We start from the raw sequence: 26,726 nt of genomic DNA on the forward strand, positions 1-26,726 counted from the left end.
GGTATTTTCTATTGTACTGTACTTGAGTTCATGAATCCCGTCTTTTTCTGTGTCTGGTCTCCACTCAATGAGTTTTTGATTTCAGATACTGTATTTCTGCAGTTCTATAATGTTCATTTAATCCTACTGTACAGATTCCAGTTCATCTTATGTTGTCCAGTTTTCCTTTTCCTTTCTTTCACATACAGGTTGAGCATTCCAAATCCAAAAATCTGTAATCTAAAACGCTCTAAAATCATAAACTTTTTGAGTGCTGATGCAATGCTCAAAGGAAATGCTCACTGGAGCACTTCAAGTTTTGGATTTGAGATGTTCAACCTACATAAAATGGTTCACAGATATTGTTAAAGTGCTTTTAAGAAAAGCTTATATAAATTTATATTTCCATTGCTAATGCATAAAATGTATCCATTCCCCGCCCTTTTTCACCACTGGGGCGTGTAATCATTTAAAAAATCTGTGTCTACTTGTTGGCAGAAAATAGCACCTGTGTAATTTGATTTTCCATCATTATAGATTAAATGCTTTTTCTTTTATTAATAGCCAAATTGGATTTTCTTAGGTAGAATATTTATATCCTTAAAATTTTAGGTTTTAAAAAATATTTTAACATACAAACAATGATGTACAAGATAACTGTCTTTTTATTTTGACTATCATATTTAAAGTATAGAAATCTTACATTTAAAAAACTTATGCTCAGGAATGTTGAGACATTTTTCCTAAGTGTTATCTTTTTTTTTGAGATGGAATCTCGCTCTGTCGCCTAGGCTGGAGTGCAATGGCACAATCTCAGCTCACTGCAACCTCTGCCTCCCAGGTTCAAGCGGTTCTCCTGACTCAGCCTCCTGAGTAACTGGATTACAGGCGTGTGCTACCATTCCAGCTAATTTTTTGTATTTTTAGTAGAGACAGGGTTTCACCATGTTGGCCAGGCTGGTCTCAAACTCCTCGGCCTCTCAAAGTGCTGGGATTACAGGTGTGAGCCACCACGCCCAGCCTGTGTTACCTTCTTAATGTTAGAAATTTGCATGAAACTTTTAAATTTTTTTCTTTTTATCTTTCAGAATAAGTGTTGGTAATCATAACAGTAATAATGATCTTAATAATATTAATAGCAGCAAAAACCTAGAAAGTGCTTAAGAGAGCAGAAACTACTCTAGCATTTTACATGTATTAATTCACACAATCCTCAAGACAGCCCTATACTATAAAGTAGTGTTAACATCATTCTCATTTTACTGATGATGCAAGGAAAGGGGAATAACTTAAATAAAGTCACATATCTAGAAAAGAGTTGAGTCATGATTCAAAATTGGGCTGTCCAGTTCCAAAGTCTACCTTCTTAGTCACCATGCTATATCTATAATGAATGTCTAACTTTTCATTTTGTCTGAGATTTACTGATTCACTTAAGTATATGTTATACCAGTTTCTAGAAGAATTCAAATCTATATCTTGTCCTCACTTGCCCTATCCAAATATTTACTACTATATCTTGCCCCTAGAAGGTTCTCTGCCAACTAGCAAAATATGAATTCCTGCAATAAAATGAAATTATATTTAATCAATGACCCACCAATTCATCAGTGTCCAGTATAATACTTAGATCATAACTCAGAACATGTGTTTTGAATTACACTTAATATTTGAAGTCTATCTTTATTACCATGTACTCTGATTTAGTAGCTTTCCAAACACACTTCACAGTTTCAAATAACAAATTATAACATATTTTTGTATTTATGAATGAATGCATGTGTATAAATTGCATTATGCCAGTTTCACCAAGAGATATTTTGTAATACTTTTACTATTCAAGGCTTTGAACTATAGTCCATTTACATTGTTCTCTACTATCGAGTGCATGCCTTCTATATCATCTGCATAATATAATGTCTATAGATACAATATTCTTTTGTGATCTCTGAAGCTATTGTAGAGACACAGGTAGTGTTCTGACTCATATAACAGAAAATACTAATTACAGCAATTTGCACCATTAATTATGAAAGGAGTCACTAAAGTGGTTTATGATAATGCAGCATAGGAAAAAGTAGCATGTCTTAGAAACAATACCTTCTCCAAATTAGTTAGGTAAAGAAGCTGCCCAAGTTTTTTCTGAAGCTGTGATGTAGCAACGGCTTTATCATTTAGTAGTTTTATTCGGTTTTGTTCTACCTAAAGAAAATAAAAATAAAAACTTCTTTATTCTTTCAGAAAGACAGTTAAATTATATTAAATATGGACAATTCTCTAGTAATACAAATGTATTGTTTTTTTAAAAAACCTATTTACATTCTAAAACACAAGTTTTCAAAATGGATACTAGATAATACATTTCAAATTTTTTTTTTTTTCTTTATGAAAGGCACAATTCAATGCAGAGTTCTTTTAAATAGAAGTGTCCCTATGTACCTGAAGTCAGATAAAAATAAACTCAAATTCTATTATGTATCATTTTTTTCAGTAATACATACACGGGATAAAGAAAAGTTAAATGATTTGTTGTTCTGGCCTCAGTGATTTCATGAAATCCAGGAAAGAATTTCTCTGCCCTTCTTTCCTCTGTACCCCTGGTAGAATACAGCAGACAGAGAAGGAACACTCTAACAACAGGAATTTATTTTCTCAGAAAAACTTCTTCAGAATTCACATTTAAGTGAGATAGTATATAATGAATATATCTAAATTTTTCCAAGTTATAGTCTCCAAGCTGTACAGAAACAGACTTAAGGCACTAAACAGATAAGGAATAAAAATGAATTATAAAGGAAATAATATCTTTTAATGGAGAATAAAAGAGATTGGTGGAGTAATGTTTTTAAACCCGAGTTACAAAGATAAATTTATTAGAAGGTAAGTTGTTAATATTAGTTCATCATTAGCAAAAGAAACACTGCAAAAGAAAAGGTTTCAGTAGTTTTTAAGGAAGATTTTTCTAGTTCTGATAAAACTGAGGTCACAAAAATGTCTAAAAAGTCAGAATATCTATTGGTCTTAAGCACATACAAGGTTTTAAACTCAAAAACAGACGAATGTGCAACCTGGAGAGAAACAAGATGCACCAAAATAGTGAACGCTAAGCACGTAATAGATATGAAATTGCTCATCTTCGACCATTTTTGATCTACAAAGACAATTTTCTATGGGTCAAATTAAAAATGGAGATTAAATACACACTTACAGTAGAGCTCAGTGCCCTGATTCTGCCTTTTCTATGGGTCTTAGATATCTGTGACATCTGCTTGCTGTTCCCTTTTCTGTGATTTACTTGCCAATTACCTCATGTGGTTCAATGATATGAAGAACAGGCGGATTAGGCTTTGGCTCCCTAGGATCACGCACTCTTAGTCGTTCTGTAGCCATTGCAAGTTCATCAACAGCAGACACACGATTCCTCAGAGCCATCCAATATTCATGAAGCAACTGAAGGAAAAGAAAAGACAAACACAGTGGTAAAGCATGTAATTAAAACTGGTTAAAACCACCAAGATGTGCCTTAAGCAAAAGTCTTCAATGAGATCTCACATTTTTTCGCTATGTGTCTAAAGTACAAATAGTTCCTGGGGTCATTTTTAGGATGAAATGTGAATGAAAAAAATCTCTATAGGACACTGCGTCTTTAGATTCTCAGTAACAGAATACAAAGATTTCTTGGTAAGACCAAAAATCTTTATAAAGTCCAATTTTAGGCTGACAGAATCTCTTCTCTATTTTTTAAAAATAGTTTTATTATAACATATTTCACATATTCAACTATGTATAAATGGCAACAAGAATACTAAAATATACAATCAAGTACCCATCATCTAATTGAAGAAAGAATAATATGAATTCCTTGGAAAGGCTCTGTGTGTTCTTTCTCAACTGTATCACTCTTTCCTCACATATTCCTCCTTCAGTACCCAACCATAGGGCAACCACTATTCTGAATTGTACTTATCCTGCTACACTTTTCATTGAACTTATACTATGTGAAACATATTCTTAATAATTCAGTTATATATGTTTCTGAAATTCACAGAAATGGTATCGATCAGTATATATTTTTTGACAGGCTCTCTTCACTGACTTTACATTTTGAGGTAGACCTGGTGGATATGTACAGCAGGAGCTCATTCAATTGCTCTTCTGTGAAAAGGTCTGCAAAGTTAACGCAGAAAAAATGTACCAAGACCTGGGAGAACTGCACAATAAGCTCTCTTCTGGACAAAGGGCATGTGGCCAAACTGAGTCAAAAGGAAGAATACAGGGGCAACTGAACATCGTATGTAACACTTCTTCCAAGGCTTACTGTAATTAACTGTGTTAACGTGCTTTGTATTCACATGAGTAATGTGTGAGAAAAACATTATTATAAACCAATGATTTTGATGTTATAAATGTATTCCCCAATTTATGACATATGAACTGATAGTACAAATAACTATCTTTCCGCATAAAAATATTTACCCTACTTTAAAAAGCAAGACTTTTAAAAAAAGAAATTGAATAAAAATATGTCATTATAAACAAAACACTTCTTTCCTTCCTCTACCTATGTCACCTGTAAAGCAGTACAATGGATAACTAATCCAAATAAAACAATTGAAAATTAATGAATTGTGAAATCTCAACTACAGAGTTATAATATGATGGAATCATTAAAGTACAAATATGAAAGGGCATATTGGGCTTTATTCATTGGAATGGTTTCCAAACTTATAGGATGAGAAGTATTTACTATGTTCCCCAATCTTTAAGGTAGTTGATGCTTGCTTGTTATTCACAGAACAAAAACAAAACTCTAATTTCATATAACAGCAGTGGAAGATCAAGCTAATAATAGAATGAACACACTTTCACGGCTAAACAAAAAGTTTCATATAAGTTCCAGTTTAACAATGATTTTCTTTTAGTAATTTAATAAATAGAATGTCTTTTGAGTATTATGGTATTTGCTATCCTTTATTACAACAGTTACATTTCAGGCAAAGAGAAATTATGCCACCTCAATCTCAAAAGAAGATTTTAAAAAACTGGAGAGAGAAAAAAAGTAGCAGTTAAAATTGATGCAAAAAAGAAGAATTTTTAATTTTGGAAGGAAGTTTTAAAATACTATACCTTATATTCCTTCTTCCATGCTTCAAAGAGATCCATTGAAGTGCTTCCTTCATCAACAAATTCAACATCAAACCTATGTGATTTTGCAAATGATAGTATTGCTTTCAGAGATCGCTCTGTCTCACTTATTGCCCAGAGACCCCGGGTGGTGGTAGGTGCTCGATCATCCACCAGTCCTTCTTCATCTTCTATCATCTCCTCAAATATTGCAGTCTGGCCTTTGACTCTGAAAACATACCAGAACAAAACAACAGTAACTGCTATCAGTGAGTGAAAAGCAACCTTCAACGTGCGTTCTAAAAGAACATGTTTGCAAGTCTTTGGAAAAACCAAAGCAACCCTGAAAAAGCTGAAAACATCATAAATTTGGCCAGTTTTTTAAAATTCTATTATATCCACTGTAATAAACAGAAAGACTACTGATTCATTTGCCATAACAACACAAAAATCTTTTCTTCCATGACACGCAGAAGTGAACGTTTGGCAAGGAAATATGTGGGGAAAATTTCTATTTTAGAGAAGTTATATCTGTTGGAGACGAATAAACAGAATTTGGATAGAAACATGAAGAAATGTATTATTTACTTCAGTAATAACAGAAAAAGATTTGACCTAAAATAGAATAGTAACACACCTGGATGAAAGTGGACACATTTATTATTCTAACAAGCTTCCCTCTGAGAATCCAGGTGTTTGTGACAATGTTTACTTATGGTTTCATTAAAATAATAACATATTTCATTGTGTCATTCTTTATTTTTGAAGAAGTTATGCCGGACATTATGAGTTCTACCTTGAATAGTAGTAAAATGCTAGCAAAATCTGTATAATTCAAATCCACTGGACTCTAGAGTCTGGGATTTTACCACTCCACAAAACTGCATCTCAATTAATTATATATTACTACACTATGAACATTTAGGGGGTAACTTCTGGATAGGTAAAACTGGGCATATTAAACAATCAAATACCAAAGGTGTACTAATCAATTTAATTAAAGAAACAATATAATAAAGGTTACTGTGGGGGAAAATATAGTCTTATATGAAATACTGAGTCTTGCAAAATGTTTCATTTTCTTGATGGGTAATAATCAAATAGAGAACTTACGTGTTGGAAAATAGCTTTGATTCATACTCTGTGAACAATTCATCAGCTTTACAAAAGACACAGCTGAAAAAAAAGATTAACAGAAATATTCACAAATATAACCAGCAATCTGGTAATTTTAAGGAGAAGCTTAATATTTTGACTTCATTTTTCTTTCTACTAGATATGCCATTTTAGAAAAAAAAAAATCACATGGTTTTTCATACCTTGTCCTTGAGACTTTATTTTTCTTTAAATTAGATTAATACATCTCTTTCTACTTCTGTCTCAATTAAAATGAAAAAACCTTTACTATATGAGTCAATTGTTTCTTCTCTAAGAAATCTAGCTTAAAGAAATGGTACCATTTCATTGTATGATTTCTTCTATTACCTACCAGTTCAGAGGAAGTCTGGCTGGTCGGAGGTGGCAGACTGTTGCAGACTCAATAACGTTACGAGATGGAGGTCCCTCCAGGTTTTTTACAGCCTCTCTTACTAGCTTCTGGCATTTATTTAGCTCTTCCATTTGTGTTGTAAGTAAGAACTGAAGACCTCTGCAATCACGGAACCTGATTCCCACACCAGCACCACACACAATACAAAGAAAAGAATAATAGGTCAATTTCCTCAAATTCAGAAAATGGTTGCCAAAGTGTTAAAGAAACTGTTTGCTGTTTGTTTTTTGTTTTTTCTTTTTTAACCAGCAACATTTGAGTGAGTTTTCCTTCAGCGTGTATTCAAAGTATAATATTGGGCTGTCTACTGTAAAAAATAGCAAAAAAATTTGATAGTCCTGTGCTCGGGAACTGAAAAAGAGCATGAAAAATGTATGTCTGCCTCAGATATCTTTGAAAGTGTACGACTGCCACATTCTTCCGTTTTAAGCCTGACTACAGATAGCCCTCCTGACATCCTTGCTCTATATGAGGAGGTGCCTGCAGGATGAAACATAGAAGCAGAATATTGGGAAGAAAGAAGAAAAATGGCTAAGAGTTATATTCCTTGGTTGAATATATATATATGTATGTATATATACTTAATTAAATCTGTAATTATGCACTATATACGAGGCACTTTGCTAAGCACTTTTCCTGTATAATTACAATAGTTACTAATGTGCTCACATTATGAAGCGTAAAATATTAAAGTAACTAAAGTAACAAAGGTATGTCACAGTTAGGAGTTAAACCCAATTATAGTACCTATAACCATTTTGATAAACTGTGAATACAAATGGCTGCAAAAAAGTATGAATGTGTCTGTATAGGTTTATGAATGGAGAAAAAAAGCCGATAATAATGAGAAATTAGAAACTAGAAAATACAAGGATTTCTTTGCTTTTAAAGTTATGAGTAGATACTTTTCTTCCTATTTTCTTACTTCTCTGACATAGAAAGCTTGCCAGTTTGTTGCTTGTAGTTGCTGGTTATTTCATTTCGCACTCGCTGAACTAGCTCCTCATCAATAGTAAATTCTATTGCTCTGTGGATCACATTTAGCCACCAAGGAGAATTAGAATGAATCTGTAAAAAACGTAGCAGTTAATCAATTAATACATTTTTTTTAGTACTCACTAAGCTTCCATCACTGGGCAGGGTGATGCCAAAATTCAAAGAAAGTAATAAATGCTATTCTCAAAGGGACTATTACAGAGGGGAGACGAGTATACATATTCCATGTACAATGCTCGCTTCCTCTTTTGAAAATATAGTTAAAGAGAAACCCCTATTTCCTAACTACTCTGGATAAATGAGAATTTATTGAATGCATTTATATGACAAAGCTGTAACTAAAAAAACTGTTTACGCCAAATGAAAATTCAATACTCCATCTATATACGTGAAAAGGTCACAGGTCTCTTTATCGGCATAAGAAAGCAAGCCTTCATTCTAATCTTTAACTAACTGAACTAGATTCTACTTAACGAATAATCCACAATAACTAACTAAATTATATCCCAGAATACTAAATAATGAATGAATTAGAAAGGCAAAAATTTGCAACACCTGATTTAAAAACTGAAAATAAAAGTGTATTTGTGTAACTTCTTTAGATTTTGCTACTGATTTCATAAAACTGAAATTTTAGAAATGACAAGTGGTATATATTCTGCAGGAAAAATACCTGTGGTTCTAATGTATTAACATTTTAAAACATCTCAGAAACAAGATAAAAAGGAGGTTATAGAAGTCTTTACTTTCTTCAAAAGACAACTGCTATATACTCAAGGTAAGAGAAAACCCATGAGTTCAAAAGAAAGAGAACTCAAAATAGTTGACTTATTTATGCATCCATTCATTCAACCAATAAATCATTGCTAACAGTAAAATAAACTTGCATTGTGGGTCAGGCAATGTGCTAGGTGCTAAGGATTCCAAAATATATAAGAAATTCAAGTTTCTCCCCACCAAAAAACCAAAACTCAAAATGGTATCTGGAGGCAAATACAAGTAAGAAACACTGCATTTTGGCGTACCTTTCTTTGAAGCTCATGGATGGTCTGCTGCACAGGATATAAAGCTTGCTGGGCTTCAGCAACTTCTGTATTACATTTGCTCATATAGTGCTCTCGCAGCTGTTTGGCCTGTGTTGAAACAGAGAATATAAACTTTCACTCCCAATCTAGAATATAATTCAGTATGATGTTTCAAGAAGAATGGGTCATTTTATACATTTAAAGCTACTTAACTGCATTTAAACATAAAAGTATAAGTATACTGTAGAGAACATAAAAGTCATGCTAAAAATTCCTTATATATGGAAGTTAACAAAATTTACCTGTGCAAGTAACAAAATTTAAGAAACACCAAAGATTTGTTTGCCAAATTTTTATTTAAATTTTTTTTTTTAGTTAGAATAAGCAAAGAGGGGATAAAAAGAACAGTAATATTTCAAATGATAGGCAAAGCAAAGACACCTTTCTAAAATTTGGCTAATTTAGTTATTAAAATTTCTCAGTTACTGCAGTTTAAAAATAATCCTTGAGAATATACAGTAATACAGGTGTTAGGAACTGAATTTTGTTTCCCCAAAATTCATATGCTGAAGCCCTAAGAAAGTAGATTTTAAATGTTCTCACTACACACACACACACACACACACAATAAAAATAAAGAGGTAATCGATATGTTAGTTTGATTTAGCTATTCTAGTGTCTACATATATCAAAACATCACTCTCTACTCTTGAATATATAAAAGTTTTGTTAATTAAAATAGTTTACCAGGGCACCTCCGCCCCCAAAACAACCAGTGCAAAAAGGCTGTGCGTATTTATATAATCTCATTTTTTATCCTGTTGACTCAAATAAAGGCTCTACTTATAGGTTCGATACATTTCAAACATACCTACTCTTTTGATTTTAGCTCTTTAATATTTAACAACAGCAAAAATCCCTGGAAGAATCTGCATAATAAGCTATTAACAATTTATAGTAAAATAATTTATAATATCACTTTTTCAATGTCATTCTTTTCAAAAAGAGGCAACACTTTTTGTAGAGGAAACTTCTTTGAGAGAACTACCACCAAAAATTTGACTTTATTTACCCCTTTAAAAAATACACAGAAATGTGGAGAAAGTGCAAAAGTTTGTATATTTACTAAGCTACATCTTTTGTAATCTGCCATGAGATCGAAGTTTCCTTTTTAAAACTCATTTATTTACATCCCATTCTGTTGGCTACCAACAGCCATATCTACAACAAGCATTTATCACATAACTGCAGGTAGATCAGCAGAGAAGCCAAATAATACATACTGCTGCCATTCTCTGCTACCCAAAATCACAACAAAATTTGAAACATCAAAGTAACAGGAAAACATGATTACATTTATTTATGTGTTGTATGTCCTAGGATATATCAACTATATGGAGCATAAAGTTTGAAGAAAATATACTTTTATAGACAGAATGAAAAAAATAATTACCTCTTCCTCAAGTCGGCCATCACGCAAGGTAGGTGGTATCCCTGGGTGCCTGGCTATCAACAATTCCATCAAGTTATGGGTAGCATGAAGTCTCTACAAACATATCAAAGGCAATAATTATGACAGTAAATGCAGAAGACTCTGAAGAGAACCTAATATTAATATGGCACACAGAATACTAACACCACATTAAGATCATATCAACAAATACTTTTCCTATAAAACAATCTGAGTACTACTACTTTGTTTTCTTTACTCAAGAGCAGGGTATTCAGGTCTAGGACCTGCCTTTTGTAACCCTTATCCATGCAGAATATCAGATTTATATTTAATTTTTCCTCTCCCTCCACTTTTCCATACGTTCCTCTAAATATCCACTTTGGTACTTGTGAACATGTTAGTCAGTCCCAAGGTCAATATTCTGAATGGTAATGACATCTTACCTGGGACTCAAACCTAAATTTGCCAAAATTAATAAACCCACCTCTACTTCTTATTTAGCTAGAGAGCGTTGTCTATATGACTCAATGACAGATCCAAGAAGGGAAAGAGAAATAAGTGTTATAATTAAAATATCCAAATCTCCCTAAAGACCTCTAAAAATTATCATTAGGTTTTATTGCTTAGTTCCTTTTCTTTTTAATGAAAACCATGTGAATAAATATGTTGATATTCATATATAAAAGTGATAAAACTGACCTACTCTTGGAAGTACAAGTACTTTGAGCTATTTTTAACTCTAGCTTATATAGACTTACCTTGTCAGGCTTGTGCCCAAAACTTCCCTGAATGGAATAGTAGTGATTCTCAAATGTTAGTGTACATACAAATCACCTAAAATGCTTATTGAGAAGACTGAATCCCAAGTTTCACCCAGTGATTATGACCGTTTGTTACCATTTATCCTCTTAAACATTCAGAAAAATTATTTTGTTAAAAAAACAAACAGAATACCTATGAAACTGTTTAGTCTTTACTTACTTGAAGTGAATCAGTTTTGAGTTTTCCTTTGTGTTCCTCCGAAGAGCGCAACACTTCTCTGTACAATTCTGCTGCCAAGGCATACTCACCTAAAGAATTAAAATGTATTTAAAGCATACGAGAGTCACATATTTAGCTCCCAATGTCATCTAGTTGTCCATTATTTAAGAATACTGTCAAAATAAAATGTAATGATTATAACTATTTTTTTAAGTAAAGAAATTTGACTTAGTATTAATATGATTGCCCAAGTTTTAAAAAAGGCTGAGTACAGTTCCTTTTTTAATTCCATGGAATATAATGTTCTTATATTACATTTATAATGTTTTAAAATTATACTGAAATATGTTTATAATCAAATCTGTTTTTAATGTTTTGAGATTATGCTATTGGATAAACTTTTAATTTAGACAAAAAAATTTCCCATTGCTGAAGTTAAAGGGTGGCCAGCAGTAGTCATTATGATGTTTGAAATTAAGGATAAACTTAAAGTAATTATAGATTATTTATTAAAAAAAAATTTAAGAGACTCCGACCAACCTATACATAATGATCAGAAAAATATACTATTCTTGGTAGCTATTATTGTTCTTGGTATTAGGTGAAATAATTTGCAATTAAAAACTTCATGTCAGAAACTCAGGGATCTCCCTCTTCTTCTGGTCACACAAATCATAGTCTGAGATGTATGCTGTTTTCTACTGTTCATAATTAGCACCTCACTCCAATAAAGCAATTCAAAAAGTATCGATTAAAGCACAGGCTGGCAAAGTATGGCCCATGGGTCATTTCTACCCTCTGCCTATCTGTTGGGCGCATCAGCTTAGAATGAATTTTACATTTTTAAATAGTTGAAAAAAAATTCAAAAAAAAATTTCGTGACATGTGAAAATTAAATTTCAGGGTCCATAGTTTTATTAGAACCTAGCTCTGCTCATTTGTTTTTATACTTCCTGTGGCTGCTGTTGTACTACAACAGCCAAGCTGATAGCTGCGCAGAGATCTTACGGCTTGCAATGCCTATGTATTATCTGCTTCTTTACACAGAAAGTTTGATGATACCTCAATAACATTTTTAATGGCTTGAACAATAGAATCTATCTTAATTGCTGCTTGTAAAATTCAAGACAGGTAAATTATAAATACTATTAAAGTAAAAATCTAACACTGGCGAAACCATGCAATCCATACCAAAAAAAGGTACAGAGATGTTCTAGCTTTTATTTGCTGACAAAGTTTTTTTCCTAAGTATCACACATACTTTCTTTTAAAAAAAGACTTCAAGCTGGTTTTATGAATATTATGTAATTAGGACCATGTTCATAGTTACAGTGAGATATATATATATGCAAACCTTTGTAAATTTTGAAGTTGGTTCTTTTTTTAGCTCATATATAAGTTTACATACATATCTTAATTTTGGTAAAATATACATAAAATTTACCATCTCAGTCCTTTTTAAGTGTGTAGTTCAGTGGCATTATGTATATTCAGTGTTGTGCAAAACACCTAATTTAAAATAAATTTTTGGAACAATAGCTCTTATACCATTGCTTTATATCTAGTTCTATTAGTTAGCTAATACAAAGCTTTCTAAAACACACATTATCAAAGAACTGTAGTCAGCCAATTTCTATGCCCTTTAAATAAGGGAGAAGATTATTTTCACAATAATAAAGTTACTTTATAACGTAGGCATTAACATTCAATTATCTTCACAGTAAGTTCTCTTTTTTTAGTTAAGAGTCTTGATTAAAGCTTTTCAAAGGACATTATGAATTCTATCAGTATTTATACTACCATTTATAGCGAATAATTCATTTAACAATTTTCTCTTCATAATTACCATACCTTTTAAAGAAGGTATAGTGATTAAACTATAATGTAAAGCAGCTGAATTTGATCTATTCACTATAATACCTGGTTTTTCATGTTTATTTTTAAAAAGACATGCTTTCTGAGGAAGATAAAAAAAAAACCCACATTCAATGTTATAAAGGTTTAAGTCAAATTTAGAAATACCCATTCCCAGCCACTTGATGGCGCTAACATTTCTAAGTAAACTGTGGTGGATTTGATATTGTCAAGCTAATTTTCTCCAAAAATCATCTGCAGAAAAAACAATGATCAAAATTGGAATAATAAAATGTGTTTCATACCAGTCAAGGAGAATCTCAGAATATGTATTAATGTATCATTCGTATTTATTTACATATAATATAATCAAATCTTTTTAGAGTTTGAAATTAATTTTAGATTTCTTTTAAAAGTCAGACCTTCACTGTCTGATCTTCGCATTAGAAGAATCTAATTTATGTAAGTTATATATGTAATGTTACTTTAAAAAATGAATATTGTTTAACACACCACTATGAAGTTAATAAAAACTAAAAGCAGCAAATCTATTACAATTAAGTTGAAAATTACAATTCAGAAGGAACATATCCTCTATTAATGGACTTTGTGGTGGGGGATTTCTCTTAATAATCAACAATACGCTGCTAGCTGAATTGAGGACTTTGTAGGGAATGCCCTAGAGGGAAGATCTGCACACAAAGTTACGTGTACTATATGTTAACAATTTAACAGGAATATATAATAATAGGCCCTTTTCTATTAGATATTGATAACAGGATTTACATTGTGAGCAGCTTGAAAGTGGTAAGAATCTGAGGTAACCTTCATATTAGCATAATCAATAACATCATTCTTCATCTCTATGTTTTTAAAGTTTTCAATGTGCTTCCACATTTTGTATTAAGAACAATAGTTGAGGTAAGTAAAGCACCTGTAATATTTTATTGACAAAGACACTGAAGTTCGGAAATCTTGAACAATATATACCATTTCACAGGGTTCCAACTGCAGCATGTAAGAAGGCCCATCCTATTCAGTTCTTGTCTAGAGCTATTTCTACTCAGCTTCTGAGAATCCTTATAACTCTACCCAAGTATCTAGCACAATAAGAGACACTTTTCATTTCTGGTTCTATTATGCTAAAGAGCTAACAACTACAGAGGGGCTACTCAAAGAGGCTTAATGTAAGAATATTTACTTATATTCTACAAAAAGCACACATTTCTTTGGGCAACTGATTTATTTGTACTTCATTTGCTCTTTTTTTTAAATTTCTTAAGGTAACAGCTGAAGTCTCCGATATGAAACTTTTTTCTTTTCTAGTACATGTTTAATGCTATGAATTTCTTTTTAATAACTGATTTGCTGCATCCCACAAATTTTAATATTTCATTTTTATTCACTTCAAAGTATCTCCTACTTTCCCTTTTATTTTTTAACCCAAAGGTTTAGAAGTGTGTTATTTAATTTCACAGCATTTGGGGACTTTCCAGTTTTCCTCCTGTTATTGGTATCTACCACTGTGGGCACAGAACACACTCTGCAAGCATGAATCCTTTGAAATTTACCGCCTTGTTTTACAGCCCAGAATATGCCCTATCTTCATATACATTTAATAATGTGTACTTGAAAACAATGTATATTCCTCTTTGGTTGGGTAGTCAATAAACACTGATTAGGTCAACTGGTTGACAGTGGTGTTTGAACTATGTATGCCCTCACTTATTTTTTACTTATTCTATACATAACTGAGAGAGGGATGTAGAAATCTCTGACAATAATTACGCACTTGTTTATTTCTCATTATAATTCTATCAGTTTTTAGTATTTATTTTGAAACTCTTGTTTTAGGTACATTAATATTTAGAATTTTTTTCTCTAGTGATAAAGTAACACCCTTTATCTTTGGTAATATTCTTTGCTCTGAAATCTACTTTAGAAGTTCCAGTGGTACAATCAGTTAGCAGGCAGTATTAATAAGAAATCTATTTTACTTCATAGAAATATAGTGGCTTTATCGTTCTTTTGATTAGTGTTAACATATCTTTTTTCATCCTCTTACATTTGCATCTTTAAATATAAAGTAGGTTTCTTATAGAGAACATATTGATGGTTATTGTTTGTTTTTAATCCAGTCTGACAATCCAGGCCTCTTAATTGGGATATTTAGACCATTAGTTTATTTGATCACTGATAAGCTTGTTTTTAAATCTACCATCTTGCTGTTTGTTTTCTAATCATCTCATTTGTTTTTTGCACCCTTTTTTCCTTTTTTTTTTGAAGATTTTTTATTTATTATTATTTATTTATTTAGTATTATTATTTTTGAGACGGAGACCCGCTCTGTAGCCCAGGCTGGGGTGCAGTGGTGCAATCTCAGCTCACTGCAACCTCCGCCTCCGGGGTTCAAGTGATTCTCCTGTCTCAGCTTCCCATGTAGCTGGGACTACAGGCGCATGCCACCACACCCAGCTAATTTTTGTACTTTTAGTAGAGACAGGGTTCCACCATGTTGGCCAGGATGGTCTTGATCTCCTAACCTTGTGATCTGCCTGCCTCGGCTTCCCAAAGTACTGGGATTATAGGCACGAGCCACCGTGCCTGGCCTGATTTTTTATTTTTTCTTTTTATCTATTCTTTTGGATTATTACCTCTAACTCCTTGTTGTATGTTGAAGTGGTGGCTGTAGGGTGCACATTCTTTGCCTTGTCACAGTCTACCTTCATATAATATTATACCTCTTCAAATATAGGATAATAATCTTACAATATTATACATCCACGTCTCCCCACACAGACTTTGTATTATTGCTTTTGCACATTGTACATTTACATGATATAAAACCCACAATGTATTTCTTTTTTTTTTCCTTTGGGGACTCCAACACATTTATATTAGGCCATGTGAAGTTGTCCACAACCTCACTGAGGCTCTTTTCAAGATTTTTGGTCTTCTTCCTTTGTTTTTCATGTTGGAGAGTTTCTATCGCTATTCTATACGTTGACTTTATTGATTTTTTTCTTAGGCAGTGTCTAATCTTCTATTTATTAAGTGAATTTTCTATATTAGACATTGAAATTTTGATTTCCGGAAGTTTGATTGCATGTTTTTGATGTTTCTACTTAACATGTTTCATCTTTACTCTTGAACCTATGGAATACAGTTTTAATGTTTGTCATATTTATATGGAAAGGTGTGTCTATATGGTGCCTATTAAAAGTGCCAGTTATATAACTTTGCTTCCAGCCAAGATGGAGTAACAGACAATGGATTTACTCTTTCCTGTAAAAACTACAATAACAGGCAAAATATACAAAATGACAGTTTGTAACATATTAGACCTAATGCAAAAAAAGTGATCCGTGAGAGATGGAGAAGCCACTAATACTCTTCCATGTAAATATAAGATGCTCTTTCTAACCTGCTTTAATTTTGTGCATAATATATAACACTATAACTTTACACATATACATTCTGTGTGTGTGTGGGAGGGTGTGTGTGTACTTGTCACCCTCTGTAAGAATTTAAAGTCTGCAAGATCAGAGAGTTACTTTATTTACCATATCATCGTAACCTAGATCAGGTGTGGCACACAAATATTTGCTGAAAAAATGATCCCACAAACTATTATTTTTAAATCAATGAACAATAATTCCTTTAATGTGTCAAAATTTAACCATTTTTCTATTTCTAATCATTTTGACTGTTTACAGTTGTTTACTATTAAACTATTAAAGTCTAAGATTAACAACTTAAAGAGAAATCTGTGTATCCTCATTTCCTTAAAAAAGAACTAAAAATGGAAATGTTTGGTTAAATCATATGTAAACTCTGAAGGTTTTCGAAACGTTCTACCAAACTGCTCTCTATTAAGTTGAACCTATTTAAACTATATTCAGTAGTGTGTGAGAGTATCTTTTTGGGAGAAAAATCCACCCCCCCCAAAATCAAAATCAAAATCTATTTTTTCTATAATTAACCTTCCTCAGGAAGTGTCTGGAAGAATCAGAGATAACAAAGCAATCACCTTCTACCTTTAATAATATGAATGCCTGCTAAGCCATTGAGAGCACAAACTAGCTGTCGATGTGCTTCTTCACATTCAGTTCCACATTTCTTCTGCAAAGATGTCAGCAGCTCTTCCATTGTCATGGTGCTAAAAGAAAAGGTAGACTGTTCAAAACTATAAAGAAAATCCCAAGTGTTACTTCAGTGGGAGTGTTACATCACACATGATCAAGAGTGTATGAGATTCGCAGTTTTTGTGGTATCTCTAGCATTTTTTTTCGCCTCAATTTTTACCATTATTTTTTCCCACATAACTACCTTTATTTGATCACATCTTTCTTTAAGTTTTTCCCATTTCAGTAAAGGGAGAACGAAACTAGAAAAATCTTCCTCAAGTATAAAGTACAGCATGACATATTTGAAACATTACAGGTATTAAAATGTAAGACTGACTCTGAATCCCAGCACTGCAACTTAATTAGAAAACCTCTTTGAGCCTGAATATTTTTTTAATCAGTAAAAAATGAAGATCCTCTATGGTTAAATGCCATTCCTTCAAAGGGCTGTCTAACCTTAACCATTCATATATAAATTGTTTTCGGACTCTAACTGTACACAGCAATTTGTTCGTATATCTTTTGAAATTTACCATGTTCACTTCATATTTTAGAAAACTATAATTTTCATCATTTCCCTTATTTGTCTATAACCTGCTTAAAAGCAAAGACAAAACTGAATCCTCTTTCTATCTCTTATAGCCAAAGGCCAGTTCCTGAGTTGCAGTCTGATTCACAAAAACCTTCTGGGACGATAGAGTATTATGAACACAAATTTCTTAATGTTCTCAGAAGGAATAATCAGAGAGATAGAAAATATTTAATGGTAATCTAATTCCCTGATGTGGGAACTATGAAATAAAGTAAGAGCAAAAGCCTTTCATATCTGGAGTACAGCCAAAACCCTAAATAACAAAATAATAATTTAAAAAAAACCTCAACAATAATCCTAATTTTAAAAGAAGTGTTCAAGGCCAGGTGTGGTGGTTCATGCCTGTCATCCCAACAGTTTGAGAGGGTGAGACAGGAGCACTGCTTGGGGCCAGGTGTTCAGGATCAGCTCAGGCAACATAGCGAGGCCCTGTATCTACAAAAACATAAAACAGGCCGGGCGTGGTGGCTCACGCCTGTAATCCCAGCACGAGGCTGAGGGGGGTGGATTACCTGAGGTCAGGAGTTCAAGACCAGCCTGACCAACATGATGAAACCCCGTCTCTACTAAAAATACAAAATTAGCCAGGCGTGGTAGCACATGTCTCTAATCCCAGGTACTTGGAGGGGTGGGGCAGGAGAATTGCTGGAACTCAGGAGGCAGAGATTGCAGTGAGCTGAGATTGTGCCACTGCACTCTAGCCTGGGCAACAAGAGTGAAACTCCATCTCAAAAAATAAAATAAAATAAAATAAAATAAAATAAAAAAGTAGCTGGCTGTAGTAGTGTACACTTGTAGTCTTAGCTACTTGAGAGGCTGAGGCAGGAGGATCACTTGAGCCCAGGAATTTGAGGCTGCCACTGTGAGCTATGATCACACCACTGCACTCCAGCCTGGGAAAGAGTGAGACCCTGTCTCAAAACAAAAAAAAAACAAATGACAACAACAAAAAACCAAACCCACTGCAAAAGAGAAATGCTCAAAACCATGAAAATAATTTTGGTAATTCTCCATTGCAAATGAGGTTCCATACCAAAGAAAACCCTCTACACCATTAAAAATAACTGACAACTCAGTTACATGTCTCTGAATGAAACTGTGGGCCAGAAATATTGTCTATTATGATATATCAACTGCAATTAAAAAAAAGTTGATAATAAAACCTTTTTTGGAGTGGCAAGAACTCTCCACGAACAGCCTGTGGGTGACAGCAGGCCTGTCTGAGCCTCAGCAATGGATACAGGATAGAGGTGACAGTCCTTCTGTCCAGGCTGCTGAGCTTCAGAGCCCAGTCAGAAATCTTCCTGAGTTTTACCACCGCATCCTGGCAGCACACCTCATGCTGACGGTGATAGAAATGCCTTTCCACTGGAGAAAAGTGGAGCCAGTGTATTTCTTCGGTTTGTGGTGGTATTTGGATCTGTGAAAAGGAGCAGAAAAAAAAAAAAAAGATGTCATCTAAAAATTTAACTTTCCATCCCAATTGTTTCTTTTCTCTTATAGTACTTTTATCAATAAAAACTTATTGTACTGACTTGGTCAATCACATCTTTCTTTGCAGACCTCCACAGTATCTTGGCAATAAAGCTGTAGAGATGCTGAGGATTCTTCTTGCAGTAAGGCCGATAGAGAAGTCGAACCCACCAGTGTTTGACACAGTAAGGTTCAATACCAAGAAAGACCACTAACCCAAAAAGATCTGAAAAGAAAAAAATAAAGTACATTGAGGATAACTCTATTACTTCATTACCAGTTTGCAGAAGCGTTTCTACAGACATTACACAGCACATAGAACTTTCCATGAATTAAAATACAGGATGTATAGGCTCTTAAATCTGAAATTCAATTCCAATTCCATTTATATTTATTGAGCATCTATTCTGCCCTAGGTTTTGTGCTAGGTGCTAAAATAATGTTAGGTTTATGCAACCATTCATTACACAAAGCTTATACTTAATTCAAAAATCTGAAATTGTTATCAGAAGTTAAACCAAAAAACCACTCAACTGAATGTACTTGGTAAGACATATGTAAGAAATACCATGCTCTGAAACCAATAGATGCAAGATTTGTTGGATTGGAAAAAAGAATTTCTAATCACACAGATGACATGAAGAATATTCTCTGATGCAATATTCCTCATACCTTTTATCTAATAATTCTCTTAGAAAAGAAGCCTAAGAGAGTAATAAAAATATAGATAAGATTTACTTACACAGTGATATTCATAGCAACAATATGTAGAAAAATGACTCAAATAAATAAATTATGGTAATCCCACAAAATAGAACTATTTTTCTTTTCTGATTCAGCATGCCTTGTATTTGTTAGCTTTAGAGCATAGGACTTCTTGTTTATCTCTTTACTGGGCACACTCAATTTTACATTCTATTCCCCTCCACCTGCCCACTTAACATACCCTAAACAATTTTCCATATATTTATTTGTGAGGACTTTGGAAAAACTGCTTTGGATATGACGTTAAGTGGGAAAAAAAAGAATATAAAATTGTGCATGCAGAATAAGCTCAAATATATAAACATCTATATAGAAAAGATCTTCAAATGAAGACTATGAGTGTAATTTTGTAATTTTCTTTTTGTTTTTTTGAGACAAGGTCTTGCTGTTGCGCAGGCTTGAGTGCAGTGGCACCATCTTAGCTCACTGCAGCCTCAACCTCCTGGGCTCAAGGGATCCTACCTCAGCCTCCTGAGTAGCTGAGATCATAGGTGTGTGCCACCATGCCTGGCTAATTTTTTTATTTTCTGTAGAGACAGGGCTTCCCTATGTTGCCCAGGCTGATCTCGAACTCCTGGGCTCAAGTGATGCTCCTACCTCAGCCTCCCAAAGTGCTGGGATTACAGGTGTAAGCCACCATGTCCGGCTTGTAATTTTCTTTATACTTTTATGTACAGTTCAAATTTTTTCACAATGGGCATATATTCTCTTCATAAGCCATAAAATAATAATAAAAATATCCTTCCCACACCTACAACACTTATTCTGAAGATGATCAACAAATATTTAGATTGAATTAAGTTACCTTGATGGTTGCTGGGAGTTAGCAACATCTGAAAGAACCAATGCATCACTGCTATGCAAAGGTCCACAGATTTATATTTTTAGCTCAAATCAATTCAATTGCTGTATGTTACCTCTTTTTTGAGGTCCCAAAGCCGTCTCAAACTCAACTTGCCGAAATCTCAAATTCATAATCTTTTTGCACACACATGCTTCATTTTTTTTTTTTTTTTTTTTTTTTTTTTTTGAGACAGAGTCTTGCTCTGTCGCCCAGGCTGGAGGGCAATGGTGCAATCTCAGCTCACTGCAACTTCTGCCTCCCAGGTTCAAGCGATTCTCCTGCCTCAGCCTCCCGACTAGCTGGGATTACAGGCGCCTGCCACCATGTCCAGCTAATTTTTGTATTTTTAGTAGAGACGAAGCTTCATCATGTTGGCCAGGCTGGTCTCAAACTCCTGACCTCAGATGATCCACCCGCCTCAGCCTCCCAAAGTGGTGGGATTACAAGTGTGAGCCACTGGCCCATGCTTCTTTTCTGGTAGTATTCACTGGGGAAACCAGTCACCATTCATGGATTTATGCAAGTCAGAAATCTTGGTATCTCCTGATCTGTCACTGAGGCTTGTTAATTTTGCCTTTATCCACTTTTTTCTGTATCTTTAGGACAAACCTAGTCCAAATCAAAAGTGCCAGCACCACTTGCCTAGATTACTTCTTATAGACAATCAATATCCTAACATCCACTCTTACCCTTTTCTAAACCACTCTCCACACTGCAACTAGAGTGATCTTTTGAAATACAAATCTAACCACAAAACGACCCCCAACCACTTTGTTTAAATCGTTTCAATAGCTCCTACTACTCTTAAGAAAAAAAATAAAATTCTTTAACAAGGCTAATAACATCCTCCATGGTCCCATCTCTACCTACCTAGTCTATCCACCATCATCTCCCTAGCTCTTTACATTCTAGCCACGCTATTTCTGCCACATGATCTATTTACATTAATATTTTCTGTTTCCTGTACAATAGAGGACTTTTCCTTTTCCTCTTTACCTAGCTCATGTTAATGTTTCAGATCACAGCTCAGTTGTCAGCATCCCAATTTTATGATGTTATAGAACAAATTATTTTTTTAATGAAATCTGTTATAGTTAGAATTTTCCTTTTTTTAATTTGTGAAAGTTATCTCAATTGCAATTTAATATTTATCTAAGTATTTAAGAAATATTTTAAGAAGCATATGTTCTCCTCTAAGCTGTAAGCTCAATAGATAAGGGATCGTATGTACTTTTGCTCATCATCTGCTATGGTTTGAATGTATCCCCCAAAAGTTCATGTGTTAGAAGCTTAAACTCAGTGAATAATATTAGGAGGTGGGCCTAATTATATGTGACTCAGTCATGAGGGTGGAACCCTCATGAGTGGATTAATGTCATTATTGCGGGAGCGGGTTAGTTATCTCAAGGGTTGGTTGTTATAACGCGAGTCCAGCCCCTGGTGCTTCTCTCTATCTCATGTACTCCCTTCCACCTTCCACCATGAGATGATCCTTGCCGGTTGCCAGTGTCATGCTTTTAGATGTGCCAGCCTCTAGAATTGTGAGTTAAACAGACTTCCCTTCTTTGTACTTATCCAGTCTGTGGTATCCTAACAGCAAAAATCTGACTGAGATTCTATCCTACCTCACAAAGAAATAAATCAAATACATAAATAATAATAAATGAAATAATAAATGCATCACAAAGTACTTGTTAAAGTCAATACTTTCGAAAACACTAAAATAAATAAATGACTATATAAATGGAAAATAAAAACAAAAGCAGAAGTAGAAGCAGCTATCATTCATTGAATATTTAATATTTGTTAGGTACTGTGCTAAATCCTTTGTATATTTCATCATAATTCATCTTTAAAACATCTTATTTTATAGATAAGAAAAATAAGGACTTAAATGTTTAAGGAATTTGTTTATGGACATACAACTAATAAGTCAGGATGTAAACCCCAGTTTTTATATTCCCCAAAGCCAATGCTTTCTACATTATACAAATGAATACATTATGTAGACATAGGGTGTGGCGAGTGGAAGGAGTGAGGAAGCGTTCTTCCATATTTGACATTCCAAGTAGATGACATTATTTCAGTCTGGCAATTTCTGAAGACATTTCTGGGTGTCAGAATTGTAGGAGTGCTACCAGCATCTAGTGGGTAGAAGCTAAACAACCTAAAACATACAGGACAATCCCAAAGAAGAATTATCTGGCCCCAAATGTCAATATGGCCAATGTTGAGAAACCCTAGTTTAGCACAAAAAGAAAACAAATGAGACTTCCATGTCCAAATACAACATAGTAAGTCATGAGCAGGCCAACATTCCTAGTGTGACAACTAGAAAAAAACCATTTAATTGCAAGAATCATAAAGATACCACAGAGATATGGAAGCGACGGGCAAAGACAAAATTCTAGAAAGTCTGGAAAAGCTCTTTTGGAGCTGACTTGGAACATGATGAAACTTGCCTTATTGTGCAAATATATTCATGGCTACACATACATGTCAAAACTTTTCAAATGTGGTATTTTAAATATTTAGTTATATTATATGTCATTTATATCTCAATGAAGTCCAAATAGCTCAATAAAGTTGGTTTTTAAAAAATTAGGAATTTGTTGAATGGTGACAGGTGCTCAAAACACTTGCCAACATCTTATATCTCCAAAAAAACCGACCCAGGAACTAAGAAATTATTGCTCATACTCTCTCAATATTAAAATGAGAAAAAGTAACTCTGATAGTCATGTACTCTTTTCTGTACCCTCTCAGCTAACTTTCGAGCTGGGTAAGATCTTAGACCTTATTAACGCCTAAACATTTACAATTTCGACAATTTCCAAACATGAAAGGAGACCACTAAATGTGGTCCTTTACTGAACCTAATATTATTCTATAAATATGTATCTAAATGTAACATTTAAGTTATGCCAATATTTAAATATATACTAGAAAATATTACTAGAAAACCTTTTCCTCCTAAAAATAATCATTGGAAAACACTGCTTTTAAAGGTCAAAGTAATGGATACTGAGATTTTTGTTTTAGCAGAGTTACACTGCTGAAAACAAACATACGAAAACTTGGATTTTCAGAAAGATAAGTTTTGAAGATGAATATTTACTACAGAACTCCAAGTATGTTTAAATTTTGTAATTTAACTACACTTTAATAACAACTTTTAGGAAAATATATAAAACAAGATTTAAACTTTTCATTTTAGATATTCACAACTTGAATAAAGGTTTTAGAAATGCAGTGTCCATTCTACTGTGATATTGTGATCTTGAATAAGATTAAGGTAGAAGGATCATTTCAATGCATGTGTGGAGAGGAGGAAAAAACTAGACACAATCTAAATGCTCAAGAAAACGAATGGTACAAACAATAATGGTATAATACATATAGTGTGACATTATAAGGCTACTAATAACTTATATAATTACTAAAATTATGGCCCTAGTATTCCTGGGTTCACACAATAAAAATTATATTCTCCATTTTCATAGACACAGTTAATTGAAATTAATTCCCTTTCTCTCTTTTTCTGCTTCTCCCCCCCCCACCCACCCTTTGTTTCTTTTTGGGTTAGATTCTTTGTTTTCTACCTATGACTTTGGAACTCTAATTTTAATTCAGACCTGTATCTATGCTGTTTAGGCAGGTACAATAATGGTTCAACTTAAGGCAATGAGACCTCTTAATATATATCTGTCCTCATACACATAAACAGAAAAATCACCTGAGTTCCACTTAAAAAGATAAATGCTTGGAACTATTAGGAGTCAACTATAAAGACATGAATCATCACTTCAATAAGGATTGCAGCAAAGGTTAAGCATAACAATACTTTTCTCTCTAAAAAATGAAGCTTTTCAAATGCATGCAATATGTGAGGAAACCATACATTACCCTCTAATCCTCTCTGTACTGGAGTGCCACTGATACACCATCGATTAATCCCACTCAAACGCTGGGCCATTTCTGCAGCCTGATGAGAGAGAAAAATGAAATAAAAACGAAATCCAGAAAACCACAGAAAGAACACAGAAGTTAGGCATACTCATGAAAAACAGCCCATTAAAAGCTACACTTCTGGTGAGATGTACCTGCTTTTATTTAAGTTATCACACTCAATGTTGAATGTCATATTCAATGGACCATCTTCCAGTACAGTGGTTCTCATTAGTGGGAGGCTGCCACGCAGTCCCCTAAAACAGAGGGGTAGTTCAAATACGTACAGAATGAAAAAGCCCCCTGAATAACTGATCCATGCCCTACATCACTCTATCCTCCAGATATACTAATAGACATGATTCATACATTCAGTTCAGGTTACAGACTGGCCAAAGACAACAGAATAAAGACATATGACATTCAAAGGCTGAATCAAAATTCTGTCCTCTGAAGTAGTATTTTGTTACCATTTGGCCTCTGATTTAAAAGACTGTCAAAGTCAACTTTGGTTCAAAGCTATCAGAGGCTACATGATGAGCTCCCAGTTAGCAGAAATGCTTACAGAAGTTCCTAAACACAGTTTACTTTGATCTGCATCATATACAAACAGACATCTTACTGAAAAATATATATTTCATATAGAGCAATGAGTCACAGAGTACAAAACTAATTTCAAAGGGTTATGTAGTTCAAAGCACAAGAGAAAAGCGCAAATACTGTTTAATAAAAAACTTTTGACCAATATCAGTACTACAGGTTAACTATGCTTAAACTATTAAGCTACTCAAGTTCCCCTAATTCCTTTTCCCCCTTCTTCCCCAGCCCTCAAAAGATTTTGCAGAAACTCTCACTTTTACTGTGGGACACTCAACCATCTGAGCTTCATCAAGGCAGATCCTCCACCACTCCACAGCTACGAGGGGGCTCGGGATAGCCATATACCGCTTCTGATTCCGTAGGCGACGCCCATCCTCACTATTGCTATGTGGGATATCGACATAATTTAATTCTGAACGCAGTACATCATAGGTGATGATAACTATATCCTGTTCTGCCAAAAAATGAGGTTGTAAAAAGCCATCTTTCTTCACTCCTTGATATACCTAGGAAATAATCAATATAGGCAGTTATTGCAAAAAGGCTTACTAAAGGCAATGAAATATTCACTCATTTATACCCTTACTAAGTCCTCTCTATTTTCTTAGGAGCATTCATGCTATGAGACAGATCTCATACCTATTTGGAGAAAGACATATTTTAGTGTGGAAGATGAATTACATAACTGATGTGCAACAAACTGTAATAAATGTAAACATGACAGCATCACAGTGGAAAGACCAATTCTGTAGCGGAGAAGGTGAAATCACAGAGGAGTTAAAACCTGAGGTATATCTTAAAGGTTCTCATAGGTGGAAAAGAGAAAAGGGCTATATGTAGGTAGGAGGATGGAATCAATAGCATATGTGAAAGCACAATGGTATGAAAAAGTAGAACAATAAGAGCTATTATTTATGAAATGCCTTTTATGTTTCAGATACTGTGCTAAGCATTATCTCCAAACTTCAACAATAATTCTGTTGGTGGTTGTTAATATTCCTATCCCACACATAAGAAAAATAAAGTGACTTGCTCAAAACTGATGGAACTAAGACTCAAAGCTTTGCCTACGCACACAGAATAGAGATTCTTAACAGTAAAAATTGTTTTACTTATTACAGTATTCTCCATGCCTATGTAGAGTGGATGAAATATAAAAACCTTCAGTAACATTTGCATGGAAAGAAGGAAGAATGAAATTAGTGAAGGGTATTAATATTAGGAAACAGTAACATTACTATGTGCCCAGTACTTGACGAAATCATATCTTCACAAATGACTGGATACTATTTTTAAAACTTAGCAGTTCCTGGCACATAATAAGTGGTCAATAAAGATTTGCTGTATAAGTAAATTCTTATTTTACAGCTGAGGTAACTGAAGCTTTAGAGGATGATTTTGGAGCTAAGAGATGGC

The 26,726-nt window shown here is 33.8% G+C and overlaps 1 protein-coding gene across 3 annotated transcripts in view; it reads right to left on the bottom strand.

The window, feature by feature from the left end:
* The window catches only part of SHPRH (SNF2 histone linker PHD RING helicase), a 79,724-nt gene that overhangs the window by 31,293 nt on the left and 21,705 nt on the right, over positions 1 to 26,726 (bottom strand). For all 3 annotated transcript variants that reach the window (XR_010126798.1, XM_063666728.1, XM_054490300.2), the window contains exons 10-23: positions 25,565 to 25,816; positions 24,669 to 24,747; positions 19,216 to 19,379; positions 18,844 to 19,100; positions 16,999 to 17,120; positions 11,108 to 11,196; positions 10,127 to 10,219; positions 8,674 to 8,781; positions 7,578 to 7,720; positions 6,593 to 6,766; positions 6,217 to 6,279; positions 5,107 to 5,332; positions 3,286 to 3,429; positions 2,080 to 2,181 (exon numbers count right to left, since the gene is read on the bottom strand). Coding sequence is in view for 2 of the 3 variants with exons in the window: in XM_063666728.1 (XP_063522798.1) it covers positions 2,080 to 2,181; positions 3,286 to 3,429; positions 5,107 to 5,332; positions 6,217 to 6,279; positions 6,593 to 6,766; positions 7,578 to 7,720; positions 8,674 to 8,781; positions 10,127 to 10,219; positions 11,108 to 11,196; positions 16,999 to 17,120; positions 18,844 to 19,100; positions 19,216 to 19,379; positions 24,669 to 24,747; positions 25,565 to 25,816 (2,016 nt within the window). In the remaining variant the exon portion in view is untranslated. The remainder of the gene's footprint in view (positions 1 to 2,079; positions 2,182 to 3,285; positions 3,430 to 5,106; positions 5,333 to 6,216; positions 6,280 to 6,592; positions 6,767 to 7,577; positions 7,721 to 8,673; positions 8,782 to 10,126; positions 10,220 to 11,107; positions 11,197 to 16,998; positions 17,121 to 18,843; positions 19,101 to 19,215; positions 19,380 to 24,668; positions 24,748 to 25,564; positions 25,817 to 26,726) is intronic.

The sequence above is a fragment of the Pongo pygmaeus genome, chromosome 5 (genome assembly GCF_028885625.2).
Source record: "Pongo pygmaeus isolate AG05252 chromosome 5, NHGRI_mPonPyg2-v2.0_pri, whole genome shotgun sequence".
NCBI classification, from domain to species: domain Eukaryota; kingdom Metazoa; phylum Chordata; class Mammalia; order Primates; family Hominidae; genus Pongo; species Pongo pygmaeus.